Source organism: Paroedura picta, chromosome 8 (assembly GCF_049243985.1).
Source record: "Paroedura picta isolate Pp20150507F chromosome 8, Ppicta_v3.0, whole genome shotgun sequence".
Classification (NCBI taxonomy): domain Eukaryota; kingdom Metazoa; phylum Chordata; class Lepidosauria; order Squamata; family Gekkonidae; genus Paroedura; species Paroedura picta.
The window spans coordinates 61,622,113-61,641,080 of record NC_135376.1 but is presented as its reverse complement, the minus strand read 5'-3'; the positions used below and the strand labels follow the sequence as shown (position 1 = coordinate 61,641,080).

General features: G+C 40.4%; 1 protein-coding gene across 1 annotated transcript in view; it reads left to right on the top strand.

Annotated features, from left to right (window-relative positions):
• The window catches only part of ADAM12 (ADAM metallopeptidase domain 12), a 271,768-nt gene that overhangs the window by 153,606 nt on the left and 99,194 nt on the right, over nucleotides 1-18,968 (top strand). The window contains exons 6-9 of the mRNA XM_077350066.1: nucleotides 9,573-9,756; nucleotides 15,344-15,409; nucleotides 16,101-16,172; nucleotides 17,974-18,143. Coding sequence (XP_077206181.1) covers nucleotides 9,573-9,756; nucleotides 15,344-15,409; nucleotides 16,101-16,172; nucleotides 17,974-18,143 — 492 coding nt within the window. The remainder of the gene's footprint in view (nucleotides 1-9,572; nucleotides 9,757-15,343; nucleotides 15,410-16,100; nucleotides 16,173-17,973; nucleotides 18,144-18,968) is intronic.

Here is an 18,968-nt window from a genome sequence, read left to right as displayed (position 1 = left end):
CATGCACGGGGGGGGGATTTTCTTTTCACTCGGAGGAGCATGGCAATGATGAAATGGCAGCTCACACACCAGCTGCCAGCTAGATGGGTCTCTACGTTAGGAGGAAGCAAGGAACGAGCGGAGAGCAACGAGCCGGTGAGCCTTCATTCACCCAGCGAGTCTTCTCCAGCTGCAGTCCCTCCACAGAGCTGCTTTAAAGCTCCCCTCAAGTCACCAAGCACAACACAGCCCCATTTGCTAGTTCCCTTTATTTTCGGCTGAAAATCACGCCCATGCACGGGGGGGGGTTTCACTCGGGGGAGCATGGCAACGATGAAATGGCAGCTCACACACCAACTGCCAGCTAGATGGGTCTCTACGTTAGGAGGAAGCAAGGAACGAGCGGAGAGCAACAAGCCGGTGAGCCTTCATTCACCCAGCGAGGCTTCTCCAGCTGCAGTCCCTCCACAGAGCTGCTTTAAAGCTCCCCTCAAGTCACCAAGCACAACACAGCCCCATTTGCTAGTTCCCTTTATTTTCGGCTGAAAATCACGCCCATGCACGGGGGGGGGATTTTTTTTTCTCTCGGGGGAGTATGGCAATGGTGAAATGGCAGCTCACACGCCAGCTGCCAGCTAGATGGGTCTCTACATTAGGAGGAAGCAAGGAATCAAGGAATCAAGGCATATTCGTTGCAACGTGTGATTTTCTTTTTTTAAAAAAAACTGTTCTTAAAGGGAAAGGGGCTTTTCCGGAGCATGGTAACAACCGCCCATTGACTTCTTGTTTGATTGACGGCCAGGGGTGGGACAAAGCACGGAAAAAATCGCTTCCTTTCTCGCGATTTTTGGTGAGACCGGAAACCTGTGTGGAATGATTGAAACGCAACTGGATTCCACTACAAAGGCAGTTATGCGTTACACTGAATTCCACTATTTTAAATTCCGTTTTTTCTTTCTGTAAGCAATTTGCAACATTGATCCTTGTGCAGAATGGGCCTGGGGACAGAACAGGGACTTAAAAAAAAACCCTGAGAGACTGTGAAGATCTTCTCCCCACTGCTTTAGTCTCCACGGAAAGTGGGATTGCTGCTTACCCTACTGGCCCTGGGGGATGACTTTCCATTGTTCCCCACAGGGGCCTCCCCAAGACTTTAGCATTGGCAGGGAAGGAGATTGTGAGCACCTGTTTCCTTCACCTACTGACAGACATTTCCTGCACAGCCTGGGAAACTCTGTTCTACCCAGGACCGGGCTTCGGTTCTCCCTTTTGTCCTCCTCCCTATTAGCCTACACTCACCCTGTGAGCAGCAGTGGCTTCTTCAGCCAGTGGGCCTCAACTCTTTTGGACCACTGCCTCCAGTTAAATTTGACTGGCTCTGGCCTTCCCTGTTTATCTTTCACTCCTCCCACTGGGTGATTGTGCTGTAATTTCTCCCTTGCCCAGGGTTGCCAGCTCCAGGAGGAGAAATTCCTGGAGATTTGAGGCAGGTGTTTGGGGAGGGGGGACCTCAGTAGGGTGTAATGCCTTAAAACAAATCCTTCAAGCTGCTTTTTTTCTCCAGGTGAACTGATTGCTATAGTTTGGTGAGCAGTTATAATTCCAAGATATCTTTAGACCTCACCTGGAGGTTGGCAAACCTGCCCTTGTTTCTCTCCCCCCCAAACTAGCTAGATAGTGTCCAGTGATAGAGGACATACATAGTGGGGAAAACAGCAGCACCCCAGGTCCCTATGGAGATAGCAGCAGTGTCTGATGTGTTTGGGACTGGGGGAAAACATTGCAGCATGGGCACAGAAAAAGAAAGGAGGGAGGAAGGAAGGGAGGTTCAGAGAAACTTCTGGTAGTGCAGAGGGAAGAGAGAACATTTTGAGGTAGAGATAGTAAACAGGATGAAAAGAGACATGATAAAGAAGATGTGATTAGGATTTCCTACTTATATTTAATTAGCTAATTAACTGAGTGACTTTTTTAGAGACCAAGAAAGTGGCAGTGAGTAAAGGAATGTCTAACCTTTCCCTTCCATGCCATTTACTTGATGAAAATCCACCTCTTCCCTGCTCTCAAAGCTTCAGTTAGCTCTATTTGTGGGGAAAAGATGGATATAGTTCTTCTGCCAGCTCTGCTTCCCTGATGTTCACAGCAGCCATGTGAGTATGCTGGTTAAGTTTTTTTTAAAAGGAAATGAGCTGATTTGAGCCTGCAAGATGAGCTGGGGGGTGGGGGAAGGGCAGTCAACCAAAAGATAGATAGTAGAGACTGACCTATAGTGATGTAAAAGGAAAGTAAAAAATGCCATGAGGTACAGAGAGAAGGGGGGGGAGCTTAACCGTAAAGCTCAAAGAGATGAGTAGCGGTGCATTGAGAGACGAGAAAGTATATTTTGGAGTTCAGAGAAAAAAAGATATTTCACAGTAATGGATTAGAAAAAAAATATGTTTTTTAAGGTTACGACAGTAACGCTTCCCTCAAGGAAGTCTTAAAAATATAAAAATTGCCTTTAGATTGTGCAGCTGCATTGGATTCACATGCCTGCTTACATAGTATGTATAATTAAACTTTTAGAGGAATTCTCCCCCTTGATTAACAGTGGGATCCAATTTGGTTCAGGATGTCCACTATCTGTTTGTGGTTGTGTCAGACTGGAGACAAGCCATCTTGGGGACTTGGCATGATGGAGTCCAGATTTCAAACTTTAAAAAGCCACCTGTCAAGAAAGATAGAGCGGTTCTAATATTGTTGTTTTTTTAACTGGTTCTTCTTTAGTGTCTTGAACAGCAGCCTGAAATGCAGAAATCAAGCAGGTGAAATTCCTCCTGGAATGGAGGTATAAAACTCACAGACTATGTATAAATTATAGAGAAAAAAGGTGTCCTGGTAGTGAAAAAAGCAATACAATGATGGGGCTCAGATTATCTATAAATCCTCTTGGTACCTTATATGTAACTTTATCATAAATAGAATGTTGAGGGATTTATATGGCACTTTCCATTTTCTCAGGCCAGGACTTATTCTTTCGTAACTGTTCACACATCCTCTTGTCCTTTCTCTCTTACTCTTCCTAATTATTTCCCAATCTCAGTCTTTTCAAATGTTTCATCATCTGAATTTTGCAAAACAATTTAAAGCTACATACTAAATATCAGATTGTATATCTGTCTCTTAAAGGATGGCAAAACCTAGGCTGCCTACCAGCACTGCCATATGGACAACTTCATGTTCTGTGCACCATAACAAAATTGTGTGTCGACATGGGCTGTCATTAACCAACAAGGAAGCATTTCAATTATGAATTTCCAATGTAGATATTGTCTACCACAAGAACCATGACCATCTCTGTGCCACAGCCAGTCTTGAAATCAGGCTGAAAAGGGTCACAGGGAGATATCCTGGGAGATATCTATTTCACCACATGCTCAACAGGCCTATCTACCAAAACAAGTGGTGTGTGTATATAAGCATATAGGTGACAGCAGTGAGTAGCTTGAGAGCCAGCTTGGTGTAGTGGTTAAGAACGCAGACTTCTAATCTGGCAAGCCGGGTTTGTTTCTGCACTGCCTGACACGCAACCAGCTGGGTGACCTTGGACTCGCCACAGCACTGATAAAACTGTTCTGACTGAGCAGTAATATCAGGGCTCTCTCAGCCTCACCCACCTCACAGGGTGTCTGTTGTGGGGAGAGGAAAAGGAGGGTGACTGTAAGCCACTTTGAGACTCCTTCAGGTAGAGAAAAGTGGCATATGCGAACCAACTGTTCTTCTTCTTCTAGTGTGACACTCCACAGATCCCAAAATGCTGATTCCACTTCTCCGACAGAAGCTCTTTGTATCTGTTCAGACAAACAGAACTGGAGCCACTAGATAGCTGTTCCTTTCATCAACCTACTCTCAATTTAATTTAACAGAATAGAACAGCTCACAGTGTTGAAAGCTGCAGATAAATACAAAAGGACAAAAAGAGTGGGATAGCTATAAACTGAGATTGTTCTACCACAGCAACTAAAGCGGTCTCTCTCACAACACCAGGCATGAAAGCGATTTTATAGCTTTGAAGATCTTCATTACAGAAATTACTGATTCACACTAGTTAACCCTTTGGACTCTACTGGAAAATAAGTCTAAAAGATGTATTTTTTGGCCCGCAGTTTGCTTCAAAGATTGTTTTTTTAAAAAACATAAATAGGATAAGTTGAGCTAACATGAAAACATTTCTACAAACATTTTCTCTGCTGACTTATTTGAAAAAGCCACTTATATATAATTGTTGTCAAGCTCTTCTTTTGGCTCTGCTTCTTTCCACCTCATCTGTGCAGGAAAGCTGTACATAAAGCTCTCCCTGATAACACAATTACAGCACCTTGACTTCCAAGTGCAGAACATATAATCGTATTAGCATTATCACTCTTCAGCCTTTGCTTCTGGACAGCAGATACCCAGCATAAGCAGTTATGCTGGATAAATATGACTTGCCATGTCAAAGGATTAACCTGCCTAACTAGGACTCTCTGAAAGTGAGTGATATATACGTTCTCTAACAAATCTTCATCCTGTCAGTTGTGCTATTGTGTATTTGCTAGGGTGAAGTGCATTAATTTTAACAGGACACATTTGAAATAGGAACACCACTGTGCTGTTATTTTCTATACAAGGTTCTTAGTGATCACCTTGAATGCTATCTCCTTTGGTCACTGTAGATAAAAGTGGCCCCACTCCTTAAAGAAGTTAAAGCATAGTTGGGAGTGTATAAACAACAAAACTATGCTAGGAAACTGGAAAAGAGGGCTTATAAGGGATACCCAGAAACTCACCTGGGATTTTCAGCGGTGCTGTATAAATATATATTTATTATTTGTACAACACATCAGTCGTGCTATATAAATAACAGTTATAATAATGTGTGGTGCGGACTTACCCGTGCCGCCATTTGGCGAGGCGGAGGGCGAGCGGAAGAAGACACAGTGGCTGGGGCTGGGGCTGGGGCTGGGGCTCGGCAAGTGGAGGCGGGGCCAGGAGCGTTGGTGTTGGATGATGCCTGGAGCTTTCCCGCCTCTCTGCTGGCTGTCAGGCAAGTCACTAACACTCCCATTCCCATTTGGACGTTTATTGTTAAAAAAAATTTTTTTTTATGCTTGTTTGTATGCCCATGAGCGGGGTATGCCCATGAGAGGAGCCGATTTCAAGGGGAGCTGGTGTGTGATCGGACTCCCCTTAAAGGGGTTGGTAACGAGCAGTGGAATGCCCAGCGCGGTGGGCAGTGCTGCTTGTCAATGACCGGACAACTAAAAAGATGCAGCCAAGGAGGTTTGCGCCCTTTGACTGTCTTTACGGGTTGTCTCCCATCTTAGGGTCCCAAGTAGAGGATCACATATTCCCAGCGGGGATCATTCTTACTGCCTACACTGGCCTCCTGCCTGCCAATGCATTTTTATTCAAGAAAAGTTCATTATGGGTCCTACAAATGAACAGGATTTGATCTTGCTTTTAAAAGACAACATCATGAAAAAAAGGGGACGGTTCAAAATTATTGCAACAGAAAACAGAACCTATCCCGGGCTATATTAAACAATTTCACAATGAATACAAATAAACATTTCTTATCTCTTCTATTTTTATATATATATGTATATAAACACAATGAGCCTCTTGTGGCGCAGAGTGGTAAGGCAGCGATATGCTGTCTGGAGCTGTCTGCCCATGAGGTTGGGAGTTCGATCCCAGCAGCCGGCTCAAGGTTGACTCAGCCTTCCATCCTTCCGAGGTCGGTAAAATGAGTACCCAGCTTGCTGGGGGGTAAGCGGTAATGACTGGGGAAGGCACTGGCAAACCACCCCGTATTGAGTCTGCCATGAAAATGCTAGAGGGCGTCACCCCAAGGGTCAGACATGACTCGGTGCTTGCACAGGGGATACCTTTACCTTATATAAACACAACCAGAACGGCCTCCAGATTGAACCGTTTTCAGTTGGGTTTTCCTCAGTGGTTGTCAACTTTTTTGTATAGTTAATGAAGTCCTGCAACAGGATCAAGTTTTCCTTTTAAATTATATATATGCGGCCTTTGGCTCCCAGGTATGGGGAGGTCTAGTCAAAAGACTCTTCCTCTAGTCAAAAGACTCTTCCTCTAGTCAAAAGACTCTTCTTTTGACTAGACCTCCCCATACCTGGGAGCCAAAGGCCACATATATATAATTTAAAAGGAAAACTTGATCCTGTTGCAGGACTTCATTAACTATACAAAAAAGTTGACAACCACTGAGGAAAACCCAATTGAAAACGGTTCAATCTGGAGGCCGTTCTGGTTGTGTTTATATACATATATATATATATATATATATATATATATATATATATATATATATATATATATATATATATATATATATATATATATATATATATATATATATATATATATATATATATATATATATAAAAAGAAAGAGAGAGAGAGAGAGAGAGAGAGAGAGAGAGAGAGAGAGAGAGAGAGAGAGAGAGAGAGAGAGAGAGAGAGAGAGAGAGAGCCTCTTGTGGCGCAGAGTGGTAAGGCAGCCGCCTGAAAGCTTTGCCCATGAGGTTGGGAGTTCAATCCCAGCAGCCGGCTCAAGGTTGACTCAGCCTTCCATCCTTCCGAGGTCGGTAAAATGAGTACCCAGCTTGCTGCTGGGGGGTAAACGGTCATGACTGGGGAAGGCACTGGCAAACCACCCCGTATTGAGTCTGCCATGAAAACGCTAGAGGGCGTCACCCCAAGGGTCAGACATGACTCGGTGCTTGCACAGGGGATACCTTTACCTTTACCTTTACCTTTACCTTTACCTTTTATATATATATATATATATATATATATATATATATATATATATATATATATATATATATATATATATATATATATATATATATATATATATATATATAAAAATAGAAGAGATAAGAAATGTTTATTTGTATTCATTGTGAAATTGTTTAATATAGCCCGGGATAGGTTCTGTTTAAAAGACAACATGGCAACCTTCATTCATGATCTTTTCTGTATGTGTTATTTTGTCTCTTGGGTGCCTGTATTGTATTGTGTTGGCTCAACCCCTCCCCCCCCCATTCCACACATGTCTTCTTCCTCTTGTGGTTGCCTCGCTATTTCATCACTATCTCACTGGCTTATTGCCAAGCATTTTAAAAGTGTGGGGAAATAAGCTGGAGGTAGAGCAGTGCAATATGAAAGCTACCACTGGAGGAAACAAAAAAGATGTGGTAAGGCTGGGAGAGGTGATGCAGTATAAGAATACAAGTCATGGAAAATGATACACATGGAAATGCCACACTAGGAATATTTAGTGCTGTTTTACACATTCTCCACATAGTTTGACTAGTTCATGCTGCTGCACCACAGGATGGTACAGTACAGTTGTCAGTTCTTCTGCATTATCAGTGAGTGGTTCAGGGATGGGATGTGGGAATGCTGCTCTTATCTTGCAGAGAGGGATAGGCATGAACTGCTGAGAAGGATAGGAAGAACTGGCTTACAAACTAAAGTTCATAACACATTTTGGCTGGTTCATGCTTTGTGAAATCCAGTTTTGGCAGGTCACCCAGTATGAACTTTCCATGAGCTTTCAAGTTCTTCATGGAGGTTAATGCCAGTTTGTGAGCAGAGACATTCCCAAAGAGATTGCACAATGTTTACAGAACTTCAAAGCAACAACTTGGAGGACATGTATAGAAGCATCCAAGGGAAACCGTCTTCAACTCTGATTCCTCCAACTTGCACTGGATCCATTCTGTATGCTCCTTAACTGCACTCAATTTCACAGGTTCAGAAATGTATAGAACAGATCCTGAGCAAGCTAGAGGCACCAAATTCTCAGCAGACCTCTTCTGGGTGTTCTTCTATTTATCTTCCAAGTTTTGTGTCACTAGCTTACACAGGTTCTGTGTCACTAGCTTACACAGCCAGTCATGTTGACAGATGCAGGTCCAAGCAGCTCAGGAATGGATAGAATGGATTCTGTGCAAGCTAGGCATGAAACTCACAGGATATCTCTGGCTGACTTTCCTCTACTTGCTCTCTTAAAAAACAAAAGTTCCAAATTTTTAGGCAGTCCCAAATTTGGGACAGTCCCTGGTTTATGAGTTTATGTACCACCTTCCCTTGTGACTCAGGGTAGTTTACATTGGGAATTTTCATAAAATAGGACGGTGTAATAAGCATCTTGATTTGAATATGTAACATTTTTAATAATAGGAACTTCTATTAAAATAAAACAGTTTACAATTTAACATTCAACAATGCACTGTAGTTCAGTTCTTCTGATGTGGGTGTGATTGATGGTGGGAGGGACCTCTGTGCTCTGATTGATAGTTGGTTCACTTGTCTATCATGAACCAGAAACCAAGCCAAACCAAATTGCAGTTTCCTACTTCATGCCCTTCCCTACTTGCTGATGTCTGCTGCTTCCATAGTGAAGGCGGACCCTATATGGGGGTGACATTTTGGAGGGCATTTTAGGCTGTAGTAGGAGAAGGAATGTAAAAAAGTTGTGTTCCGTTAACAGGAAATCCTTCCACTCCTATGATATCTAATCAATGTGGCATAGGGAAAATGTTAGTAAAGCTGAAGTCCATTCCTAGCTTTTTCTTGCATAGCTAAATCATGGTGTGTTGGTTTGCCTTTAAAACCTGATCTATACTGTCTTCATTCTTAATATACCAATTTGACCTACTTTAGGATGTTTAGTAACTTAACATTAATTCTAGTTTGCTATTTTTATTGATGTTTATTCAGATAACTAGCTTCAAAGCCTATTCCTAAGAATGGCCCATGGCCAGGCAGCTTAAGGTGGCTTTGGGCTGCAGCTCACAGCCAGATCAAGTGGGGCGGGTGGGGGCTGGCCCGGGACAGAGCTCCTTAGCAGGCAGTCAGCAGGCTGGGAGACCCTCGTTAGCAGGCCCTGCTTAGCTGGCCAACAGGCCCTCGTTAGCAGGCCCTCTACCACAACCCTGTGCCCAAGGCCCTCTCCCCTTACCTGCTTCTGGCTCCAGGCACTGAGTTGTGTCTGAGAGCAAAGAGGCTAGAGTCCAGGGAGAGAGGGTGGGAGCTGCAGGGGCAGGGCCTATTCCAACTTGGACAGCCAGACACATTCCACCCCCAGGCTGTTTCACAAATATATAGAGGAATCATGGATAATGGTAAACTTAAGTGCACTCATATTTCATTCATTTTCCAATTAAGAATTGTCAACAGAACCATTTTTGTTAATTTTGCAAGGCCATGGCAGATATTATAAACAATGGTAATGCATCTGTATAAAATGCAAATATAGTTTAGCTTGGCACTAGACTCCAGAGCTTAAGCAGAGATAAATTGAATCTACAGAGTAGTGTATAGTACCTAGGGGAGAGCGGTATACAAATGTAATGAATAAATAAATATGATCATTATGAACATACACAATTTACAGGTTGTGCCCCATGGCATGGTTTGATATTCTGATCATTTGTTCCTCTTTCATATTTGTTAAAAATCTGTCACTTGATTAGATAAGGTATATCTCAGCATTGTAAAGATATACATAATTTTATATTTTTATAACACAGGGGATATATTTTATTTGAAGATAAAGTCTATATATTGGAGCCATTGGGAAGTGCTATAAGTGAACACATAATCTATCAAGCAGAGAACCTAAAACTATCCCTGGGTTCTTGTGGTCATCATCTCAACATCTCAGGTATCAAATGGGAAGATGCTGCACCATCTAATCAGATGTTTATTAGCAGGGTAAGTAGAAATCACAATTTTGTACTTCAAGTGTCTTAAATCTAATCAAATCCAAAAAAGGGGGGTCCTGATCAAATTATAATGCATTTTAGGGTAACTATCCTGCAGTTATTGTAACAACAGTTTCAAATTCATATTATAGATCTCAAATGTCTGAGCCAGTTTGTTCAGAATTTAGTAGAACCTCTGACAAATATTATCATAATCCAAAGATTTAGAAGCATCCGCATCCTTTTAATGTAAGTCTACATGGTCAGATTTATTTATTTTCATTTATAGTACACCTTTATCACTGCTTGAGTTGGATTACAACCATTATACAACTACTTATTTATTATTTTTATTTATTCATTAGACTTCTAGCCTGCCGCTCCCAGAATGGTCAGATGAAATCCCTGATAAAATCCACAGTAAAAATCCAGTATGCCAAAACCACAAATTGGTGGTGAATAATAACCCTCCCCCCACCCCAGTCCGGCAGCCTGCTCTCTGCCATGGGGAAGCAGTGGTGACTCACCTGATGGACTGGCGTAGTCTGTTGTACTAGCCCAGCCTGAGGAGGTGCCCCTGATCTTACCTTGCTCTGGGCTCAACCAAATCAGGAAGCTGATTACTCTGGATGATTTGAATGATAACATTTCAGGCTAACACTTTATCCCTAGCAAAACAACATGATGCAGTGGAATATCGCTTGTAATTTGCTGTTATTTTTTTAAAGAGGAAGTATACCTGGATCAAAATATGTATCTAGATAATAAGAATTTGATACAATTAAATAGAAGGGAGCTTGAGCAGATGGAACAAATTCAACAATAAATCTATACATAGTCTGGAAAGTGCTTCTGGACTTTTCAACTTTCCATTAAGCCTCTATTAAAGGGACAAAAGATTTGTTATCCAAGCCAGTCAAGTGGAGATGAAAATTACCACTTCATGTAAGCATTCTTCAACACAGACATTTTTTAAAAAATCATAAATGTGCCTATTCTAAAATCAAGTTCTCATTTTTTAAAAAAATTAGAAACAATTCAGACTCAAATGACTCTAGAGCCGGTTTCCCCAAAAATTATCAGGAGTGAGCCAATCCTTCTTGCCATGGAGCAGAACAGCCACTGACCTTATCCTGTCTAAAGTCCTGGGTTCATATGCGCTTTTATGCCATCAAGACTTTTCTGTTCATGTTACTGGAGTAACCAGATCTGTACACATATTAATTTGTTTGTGCCTATTCATTTCCCCCAAATAAATGAATGGAATACTAAGACTAATCAACAGAAATTTGCAACAAGACCACATAGTAAATCCAGCATTAGTATCCCTTCCTTGCAACTTCTCTTAGAAATTGAAAGAGGCAGCAATCAGTATGCAAAATATAAGTTTACCATGTAGCCAGAATTCTGTATGTGATTTCTGCCACCCTGCAATACAATTCTCAACAGTTGCCTTATACTTCCTGCCCAATCATTTCAATTTAAAAATGATCTTGGATAGACTGTGAAAGAAAGGCATAGTGAAAAGAAGACTGGAAATTAAAAGGTGTAATTTTTTCTGTTTTCATTAACATAATTTGTAAATTTCTTCTGTAGCTTAATTATTTCTTTTTAAAATGGCAATCTTAGATGAATGAGGAAGTTGATTGTGCTAAGACAGAGATTAGCTGCACTATGCAAGCAAAGAGAAATGATAATTAGAGGCGTTTTAGAAACAAATGGCCTATTCAGGAAACACCTCCCCCTCCCTCAGCAAGTAATGGAACAGATTAATAATAATAATCAGGCACAACATGCTTTCAAACTTAAACTACTACTATATCTTGTAGACCTCAGTTGTTTTATTCCTTTGTTTTTATTCCTTTGTAATTTACACTTTAGGGAACAAGCAAAATACTTCTCATTATTTTGTTTGGTGTATTAGAAACTCATAATGAATTAACAGTGTTGTGAAGACTTCACATATGGAAAGCATTCATTTTTTAAAGATTGGCTTTTAAAAAGGGATTAGACAAATGCATGGAGGATCGGTCCATCAATGGCTATTAACCGTGATGGCAAATGGAAATGTCATATTCAGAAGTAATCAAGTTCTGACTACCCGTGGCAGCAGCACCTTCCAGGTCATCTGGCTGCCTTTCAAATTTCTGTAATCCATAACCTGTTGCATTGTTTATACAATGTCCCAGCCTGTTCATCACACAGACTTACACTATGTAATCTTCCTTGAGTCTCAGCAAGAAAAGCAAACTATGAATGATGCAAACAAATAATTATCTTAGAAACAGGATGCTGGATGAGGTTGACCATTTTATTATAAACCCTCCTCCCAAATGTTTCAAGACTTGTAGTGCAGAATTCACTGAGGGCATTCAACAACAGACAGCTTAGAAACTTTAAATAAAGTTTAATAATGGCACAATAAAGCAATGTGGTCTGTTCTGCATTCTGACCTTATTCTTCTTTTTGCTTGATCTCCAAGTTCTGAAATTTATATACAAGGAGGAGGTTCAAGGGGGGTATAGATCATCTCACAAAAATAACAAAGCATTTGATATGTGAAATCAAGATGATGTGCAATTGACTTGAAAATTAAATTGCCCTAGAAGTTATGAAATTTGGACATTGACCTAAAATGGATAAAATAAACCGGAGAATAAAAAATTAGAAACATTATAACACAATTATATATACACATGTGGAATTGGTCTTAGGTAGCAAAAGTGCATTTATTGTTAAGAGTCCAGCACCACATATAAAATAAAATCAAGCAGATGATGATGATGATGATGATTTACATTTGTAGCCCACCTTCCTCTGAAGACTCAATGCAGGTTACATAAAATATAAATTCTATAAAAACCCCTAACCCATATAACTCCCAAGGTACTGAGATGGCCAGGTCCCTCTTACCTCCCACAGACATCTAACAAGGGGTGCGCAAAAGGTTGTATAGTGGAGCCAGAGAGGAAGCCATTGCTCTATCAGGACTAGCCTCAACCAGTCTTGGCAGAAGAGCTCTATTTTGCAGGCCCTGCAGAACTTTGTCAATTCTGATATATTAGTTTTGCATTTTCTAGATTGCACTCTTGTGATTCTGCCCTCCTTCCCATTGCACCAGTAGTGTGATACAGTCCAAGGGATCACTGAACAATGGGTTTCCATATTAGACCAACACTATCACATAAAATGTCACCTCATTCCATCACATCCATTCTAGTACTCCACTTCAGTTCTTGGATCTGCTGTGACAATACTTTTGTTTCAAATAGATGTTGGAATTCACTGCCATAAATACACTAGTGATGATGATCTGTTCTTAAAATACCAGCAGAGACCTGTAAAAAGTTCATAGCTAAATTCTCTCATTGTCTTCTGACTTTTGACACCAACCTCAACAACATATCTATTCCCTTTCTTCCAAGTCACACTTCCTCCCATCTTTTCCCTTCTGCACCCTACTTCTGTCTATATGGCCCCAATCTGCAGATTTAAGTATCAGATTGTAACAGCCTTTGGCCACATACAATACATTTGATCACATAGGAGTATGTATCCACAGATGGAGCCAGCTTTACTATTAGAACTATTGATGATATAGGATGGCCTAGTGACTATCTCCACTATAGTATCATGTGCATAATATTATAGATATTATAAGTTTTGTGTCATGCCAGTTGTGCACCAGCTGAGTTTCCTTTCATATGTGCATGCAAATAATTCACTGCCTTGCTTTCTTTACACCTTTATGCAAACACTGCCACAGTATTGGGCAGCCCAGCAATTCTAATCCATTGTAGAAATGTTGTTGTACCAGCACGGCTGTGCCAACAAATACTGCTGCATTCCTGTGGCATCCTGTGTCTAACTCTATGGGATTTGTTGGGCCCATTCCTGAGTGCTGATGCAGGACCTTGCAGTGGCATGCCCATCACCTTCAAAATATAAAACTTATTAGACAGGATGTACTCTTGCAAATAAGGTTCCTCTTCATTTTCAAAAGGAGGAGTTGTGGGGGGCTTTTTGCATGATGTGAATATTTAGAAGCTGGGCAATGTAGTATTTCAGCAATGCACAAAAATGTCCCTATAAATCTTGCCTGGAGACTCCAGCTTTATTATTTCTGACTGTCTCAGCTTGTTAGGAAACTGCTTTCCAGGAGCCTAGAACTGGCCATTCAATTTTGATTAAATTGCTTTAGTCAATTTTGTTTTAAATGTGGGAAATCATTTGCTTAGACCCAGGACAATATGCAATTATTTAGTATGATAAGCACGAAAGCTCTTGCTCAAACTTGTTAGATTCTGTCGAAAGCTCATTTCTGTCCCCAATTTCATCCCAGGAAAAAGTGGTAGCCAGCTTGCCTGCCATAAAACTTCCTGGCACTATAGATGATTATATAGTAACATCACCTTGGAGATCATTTATAACTTTTGCATGTTTACTCATAAGCAAATCTCTCTCATTTCAGTGGGCTTTATTCCCTAGGTAAGCATGTTTAGAATATCATTCTTAATTATTTCACACTGAGAGAGATTCATTCATTTGTTGTGCTTTTGGATCCCCCCCCCCATTTAAATCTATGTTAATATGTGTTATACATATTCGGTTATTTATGGCCTATACAACTGCATCATTTTATACTTTAATAATACGAACATCTCAAAAACATATAAACAAACATTCTGTCTGAAGGATGAGCCATGTCGTGATTAGAGTAGGATTTCATAGTTCCAGGTTTGAATTACCATTGTGCCATGGAAGGCTGCAGGGTGATCCTTGGCCAGTCACACATTCTCAGCCTAACATACCACATAAGACTGTTGTCATGATAAAATAATGTTAGGTCTCCACTGAGGAGAAATGTGATATATATATATTCACTTCAAGCTCCAAAGTCACACTTGAAGTGAAGTCTGACTCCAAGACATGTAAAGTTATAAATCAGGTTTTTTTTTGTTTAATTTATAATATCAAACAGAAATGCTTTGAATTTTTCACTGTTTTAAACAGGAATAGTAACATAACCTATATAATACAGAGCAGATAGGCTTCCCTCTTTCGAGTGACAGGAACAGCACCCAACTCATACCTGAAGTTCCTAATGGACTCTGTTCCTAACCAGCACACCTCCTAAACCTTCTGCCAGTATCCAACTTACAAATGCCTTTTTTTCCCGAACTCACCCGTTCAAAGTGATTGGCTGATGCTCTGGAAGGTGGGACTTGAACCTGTCCATCTCAGGTGGTACCTGGGAATTGGGGAGGGTCATACTGTAGAAATTGTCACTAATCTCATTGATAAAATCTGTAATGACACAGGGAAATTCCAAAAGCAGTGCACTGGAGGCAATTTTCCAGCCACTTTTATTCCTTCTCCTCAATTTCTTGAAAGCTTGGGATTGGTGCTGATAGCAGGAATTTACCCACTGCAAAAGAGCAAGTGGGAAACCAATTGCTGGAGACAATATGAGACAATATGAGACAATACTTTTCATTATTTAAAAATCAGTTTGTACAGAAGCGGCACTAGAAGAAATAAATAGCCCGAGATTTAGAAGTCCAAGAAATGCTCATTTCTGGTCTTTGTTTTGGTAGCACAAGAGGGAAGCCCTGAAATCTACTAAGTATGTGGAACTTCTTATTGTGGCTGATAACCGAGAGGTAAGCAAAAACTAAAATGAAACTGACGTTGAGAATTGCATCAGCAAGGAAGATAACACATATCATGTAATTATCACTCGGGGAATTGTTTAAGTTGAATTTTTATTTATTTATTTGGTTGGTTGCTATACTAGCCTTATTCTGGGCACAGTTTCAGGCATTCCCCATGTCCTTTCTGGGAAATAAGGACTCATTGGGATTAATCACACTTTGGATGCTTATAATTCTAGTTTTTACCCTATTAAAAGGGTCTCACATAGTTTCTGCCTGAGACCATGAAGAGCTGCATCTATATAATACTAGGCTAAATGAAGCAGTGGTTTGACTTATTAAGATGGACCCTCCATACATTCGTTTTGCCAGGGGCCAGATTTAAATTTCTGGTTGCTAGACACTTAGGAAACATTATGAACCCCTGAACATGCACTACACTTAACTAACTAAATTCAGCCTTGCTCTCAATTATCTCTTCTGGAAATCTGTAATGGCAGCTCTTAGTATTCATGTAAAAATCAATTCCTATGGTTATGGGCAGGAAACTATAACAGGAAAAGGTTTCCAATTTAAAAATTGACCCGTTTGACAGTTTCCAGCCAATAGCAGAGAATAATTTATTGGGAAAAGGTTGATAATGACAGGTGATTAATGAAAACAATTAAAATGTTTAGTGTCACTTCAAATTTTCTTATAGTTTCAGCGACAGGGCAAGGATGTGGAGAAAGTGAAGCAGAGGCTGATAGAAATTGCAAACTACGTTGATAAGGTAAAGTGTTTGAGTTGAAACAATAAATATAGTGCCAATATCCATGCAATTGTCTATTTTTGGAAGGTATATTTATTCTGTTTCTGAATGGTGCCATTGTGGGTGTGACCTTGGATAATGCATATGTTCCCATCCATCCAAATGCATATGTTCCCATTCTCTTTGAGAATATGGCTTGGAAAGCATTTGTGTGGGAAAGTCATAATTTAAAAAGAGAGCATAGCTGGTGGCCCAGATTCATTTAGACCACTTCCACACAGAGGTTTTGGCTACCAATCTGCAGGACTTATTTATTTTCAGCATCCTCATTACCTTGTGGTCTAATCATATTCCAATCATCATACTCTTAGACCTCTCTTTTCCAATCCTTCTTTTCTCCAATATTTTTTGGGAAGAGTGCCAGTTGGGAGGTGGTTTGGATGGGAACATATGCATTATCCAAGGTCACACCCACAGTGGCACCATTTTCCTTTTTTCAGTACCTTTTAACCACCATTTTCCACAACATCACGGCATACACTGGAGGTTTTTTTTAAGTCTTTTAAAAATTGGTAATAAATTGGTAAATTTTGGAGGCCCTGCTTCAAGTGCCCTCGCCATCTGAGCTTAGGTGGGTACCAACCTGACACAGAGCGTTCTTGATTATGGCACCAAAACTTTGAGACTCTCTCCAGAGGAAGATTCATCCTTCTCCCTCTTTTGTTGTCTTTTGTCAGCATGTGAGGACTTTTTTTTATTTTGTTAGGCATACTACCAGAACTGATATCAGCTCTCTTTGTTGGTTTTGGTATTATGTTGTAATTGAAATATTAGATGCAATTTTACAATAGTATGTTATAATTCAAAGTGATTCTTTGATATGTTTGAAACTAAAACCTTAAATATTTTAGAGTATTTTGGGGGGAGAAATGCAATAATAAATGTGTCACTCTTAACTAACCTATAGGAGCCGGATGTGTATGTTTTTAAAAAATCTATTTTTTCATGGCCTAATTGTACAAGAATCAGACCTTGATACATAGATTTATAGTAGCAGCATCTTTAGTAAACCCAATAGTCATTTGGTTTGGAAGATATGCTCCCAGATCACATTCCCATGCATGCTGGAGAAGTGAGATCATGTCTGTTCTGATCAGACATGCCCGTTCTGTCTTCAAGACTGCAGGAATCCTTTCATGGTGTAATGTTTGAATAGGGCCTTGCACAATCAAAATCTGTTTTGCAATCCAGCAGTCAACTGTAAAAATTGGGCATATTTGACCATTTCTACACTGGAGGCTTTGCACTGGCTGCAGATTGGAATGTGAGCCAGGGCAGGTTGCCCTGCCTCTTCCTGCTCCCACATGGGGAAGCCCAGTGCATTGGCCCAGTGCATCTTGTCTACCCCAGATTTGTGCTCCCGCTTGGGAGCTGGGGCAGCTAAGTTCCCAGTGGGGTTTTGTGTATGTGTTACATTAGTATGCCTTATTCCTACCTCCATGCATGACAGGACAGTTGTGCCCAATATGTCGGGATGAAATCTTTCTTCCCCACAGCATATAAGAAAAGCTTAGAGAGAATATCCTCTAGTCTGGTTTTGTCGAATTAGATAGGGTTACCCTATGTCGTCTTATTTTCTTTTTGGTGTCCATCTTCTCTTGGGTTCTTTTTTACTGAGCTGATGAAAATGTCCACTTTTTGGACTGAAGTTAGCAATTATCACAGTTTAAATAGGGGTGTTTAAAATGAAATTTGCCATAGTGACCACTTGTTTTACTTCCATAGGGTAGGATTCAGAATATTGATTTGGCTTTCTTATCAGTTCTATAGGCCTCTAAATATTCGAATAGCTCTGGTTGGAGTGGAAATCTGGAATGACATGGATAAGTGCACAATAACCCAAGACCCCTTCACCAGCCTACATGAGTTCCTGGACTGGCGAAAGCTGAAACTACTACCTCGTAAACCACATGACAATGCACAGCTAGTGAGGTATGCCCACTGAGAAGAAGTGAATACTGGGAGATAATTTCATAGTCCAAGAAATCATATTCAGAATTATAGATTGTAACAAATTGTTCTCTTGGGTAATTTCCATCATTATGTCATATTTATTTATCTGTCCATCTCACTGAGTCTCAAGTTGGAAAACATCATTTTAAAAAGCAGATCGATAAAATAGCTAGTAGTAATTGTGTCATACAATAAATGGATTGCAGAATATAATATAATACAAACAACAGACAATGCAAAAAACAAAATTACAAAAATGGAGAACAATACAATAAATATATAATATATATAAAATAATAAAGAGTATAATAAAGCTGATTTGAAAAAATATTTGCAATACACACATCAAGCAGTGCAATGGGGATTGCCTAAAATTTCCTCAGCCATTAAAATGACGGCACTATTCCCATTATGCAAAAAAAAAAAAAAAACTCTCCCAGAAGATTCTGTTTCCAGATCCTCTGGAATGCAAGATGAATTAGAGCAGGGGTAGTCAAACTGCGGCCCTCCAGATGTCCATGGACTACAATGCCCAGGAGCCCCTGCCAGCATTCGCTAGCAGGGGCTTCTGGGAATTTTAGTCCATGGACATCTGGAGGGCCGCAGTTTGACTACCCCTGAATTAGAGGCTACCCAATTGCATCAGGCAGTCCATTCTGCCAGGCAGGAGCCAAAGCAGAGGATGCTCAGATGCAAGAGAGAATTGATCTTATCTGTTTTAGAGGTGGCAGCTTCAGAAACCTTTGCCCAAATGAGTGAGGATGCCATGGCACAACATATCAGAACAGAGTCCTGCAAAAATGG